Here is a 2,193-nt window from a genome sequence, read left to right as displayed (position 1 = left end):
CACCCACACACACATGCCCATACAGTACCCGATCCCGATGTGGTCTTACTTACAGTAGAGAGAACGTTTGCGGAAAACATTGTTGTCTCCATCATCAGTATAATAATAATCATATTCGTAGTTGTCGTTGTTGTTGTTGCCGTTATCGGTGTCGATGCCGATGTCGTTGTCGTTGGTGTTGTCGATGTTGGAATCATCGTTGACGACATTGGCGTTCACAAAATCTGTGGAAAATGGAGCGGGGGGGGGGGGGGGGGGAACAAATAAAGTATCTCATCCAATCTGTTGGTTCGATTTTGCTGTGTTCTGAAAAGACTTCAAGTTTGAAATGGAGACTTGCGATTTTTGCTGATATCTGAGACGACGAGAATCTCGGTCCCACCTGCTCTACAAAGAGGATGGATGGAGTGCGCTACTCTTAGATCCTGCTTGTTTTCTTGTCCTTTGCTGTTTCTGTCTATCTTACTTTTCCCTTACTCTGAAAGGACGTCAACACATACCCTATGCTTCTCTTTTAATAACAATTTTCAGACTAAGACTACTTTGATGTGGTGGAAATAAACATGAAACTCTGTCCACGTTCTTAACTATGATCATCGCACTTCTGTCTGACTTACCTTAGAGAAATGTTGACACGCTAAGCTTACTGTCGAATTTACCTTATATAGAATGGTGTATCGCATTTAGCCTACCGTCAGACTTACTTCATAGAAGGGTTTAACAAACTAAGCCTACTGTCTGATTTACCTAAAAGAAGGGTTCACAACACTTAATCTACTATCTGACTTACCTTAAAGAAGGGTCCACAACACTTAATTTACTGTCTGACTTACCTTAAAGAAGGGTCCACAACACTTAATCTACTATCTGACTTACCTTAAAGAAGGGTCCACAACACTTGCTCACTGTCTGACTTACCGGCTGCGAAAGAGTCCATGATGCTCGTGGCCTCGTCCGCTGACAATTGAGCCTCGTGGAGGAAGTTCATGGCCGCCATAGCGCGCTCTCGCTGCTCGTCGCTGTAGCCAGAGGGCATGAGCTGCATCATCATGGCGTTGGTCATCTCGTCCGCTGACTTGAAGTTGACCATACAATTATTATGATTCCTGTACCTGCACTGACCTCGGTTGTTGGCGACCAGAACACAGTGGGTGTAGAACAGGACCAGGTCTTTGCCGGTGAGTTCAGATGACGTAGAGTTGGCCTCTGTGACGTAGAAAGCAGTCATCTTGTTCGCAGTATCATCAAGCATGTCCATTTTGTGCCTGTAAATCGAGGAGACAAGACATTCCAGGTAAGCGATGGAGGCGTTGTTGAGCAGAAGTTTCTTGACCTCGGAGAGTTGCTGTTGGGAAAAGCCGGTAAAGAGTGCCTTCTTCATTGCCGACGTAGAACAAGGGCAACTTGTACCCCGTCTGACTTTACCTGAACTCACAATATCCAGACCATCGCTCGCTTCTCGTCTGTCAACAAAACGTGTAGCGTTGTTGAGTCCACGGGTAGACCTGAACGAGCTTAGAAGGTGGGCCACTTCAGTGCACGAGGAGTGGTCCTCCGCTGAAAGGGCACGCCTTTGCTGGAGAGGGGAAGAGTTCGAATCCTGTGGCCGTCCGCCTAGATCACGTTTACCTGCGAAGACCACGTAGCTGTAGCTAAGCTGCGGAGTGTAGCGCGTGTTGTACACACCACATACGTAAGAGCTATACAAGAGGAACGGGAGGTTGTTCGCGCTTTGGAAGAACTGGCTCGTCGGGATGCGGGTTTGTGGACGACGTGTGGTTGTTGTTGTCGTTGTTGTTGTCGTTGTTGTTGTGGTGGTGGTGGGAATGATAGCTTGGTAGTATGTACCATAGTAGCGTCTGCCGTTTTGGTAGTAGTAGTAAGTTCTCTTCACATAAAGCTTGCCATCGCGACCGATGTACGAGTTTGGCTGAACGTTCTGGGTGTAAGAGTTGGGGTACAGATAGCGGACGAAAGAGTTGGGGTAGTAAATGTACCGGCTGCTCCTGGTCAAGTCAGAGGGGGCGGAGCCACCTGCCGCGCTCATGGCTGACGTTGACGTCATGAACACGAAGAGCATGGCAACAAGAAGTAGTGACGTCACGCTGCCACATGCTGTCCATCCTCTGGGAAACATGATGCAGTACCTGTTCGTAATGGGTGAATGGAAATGAGAAAAGAGGGTGGGGGGGG

The 2,193-nt window shown here is 48.0% G+C and overlaps 1 protein-coding gene across 1 annotated transcript in view; it reads right to left on the bottom strand.

Moving 5' to 3' along the window:
- LOC101856605 overlaps positions 1-2,193 on the bottom strand; it is a gene marked incomplete in the record, with an annotated part of 17,612 nt that overhangs the window by 2,528 nt on the left and 12,891 nt on the right. Inside the window, 2 exon segments of the mRNA XM_013087716.2 lie at positions 54-224; positions 919-2,147. Coding sequence (XP_012943170.2) covers positions 54-224; positions 919-2,137 — 1,390 coding nt within the window.

The sequence above is a fragment of the Aplysia californica genome, unplaced genomic scaffold (assembly GCF_000002075.1).
Source record: "Aplysia californica isolate F4 #8 unplaced genomic scaffold, AplCal3.0 scaffold00628, whole genome shotgun sequence".
NCBI classification, from domain to species: Eukaryota; Metazoa; Mollusca; class Gastropoda; order Aplysiida; family Aplysiidae; genus Aplysia; species Aplysia californica.
Note: the sequence above shows the minus strand (reverse complement) of the source record. Positions and strands in the feature narration are given on the sequence as shown.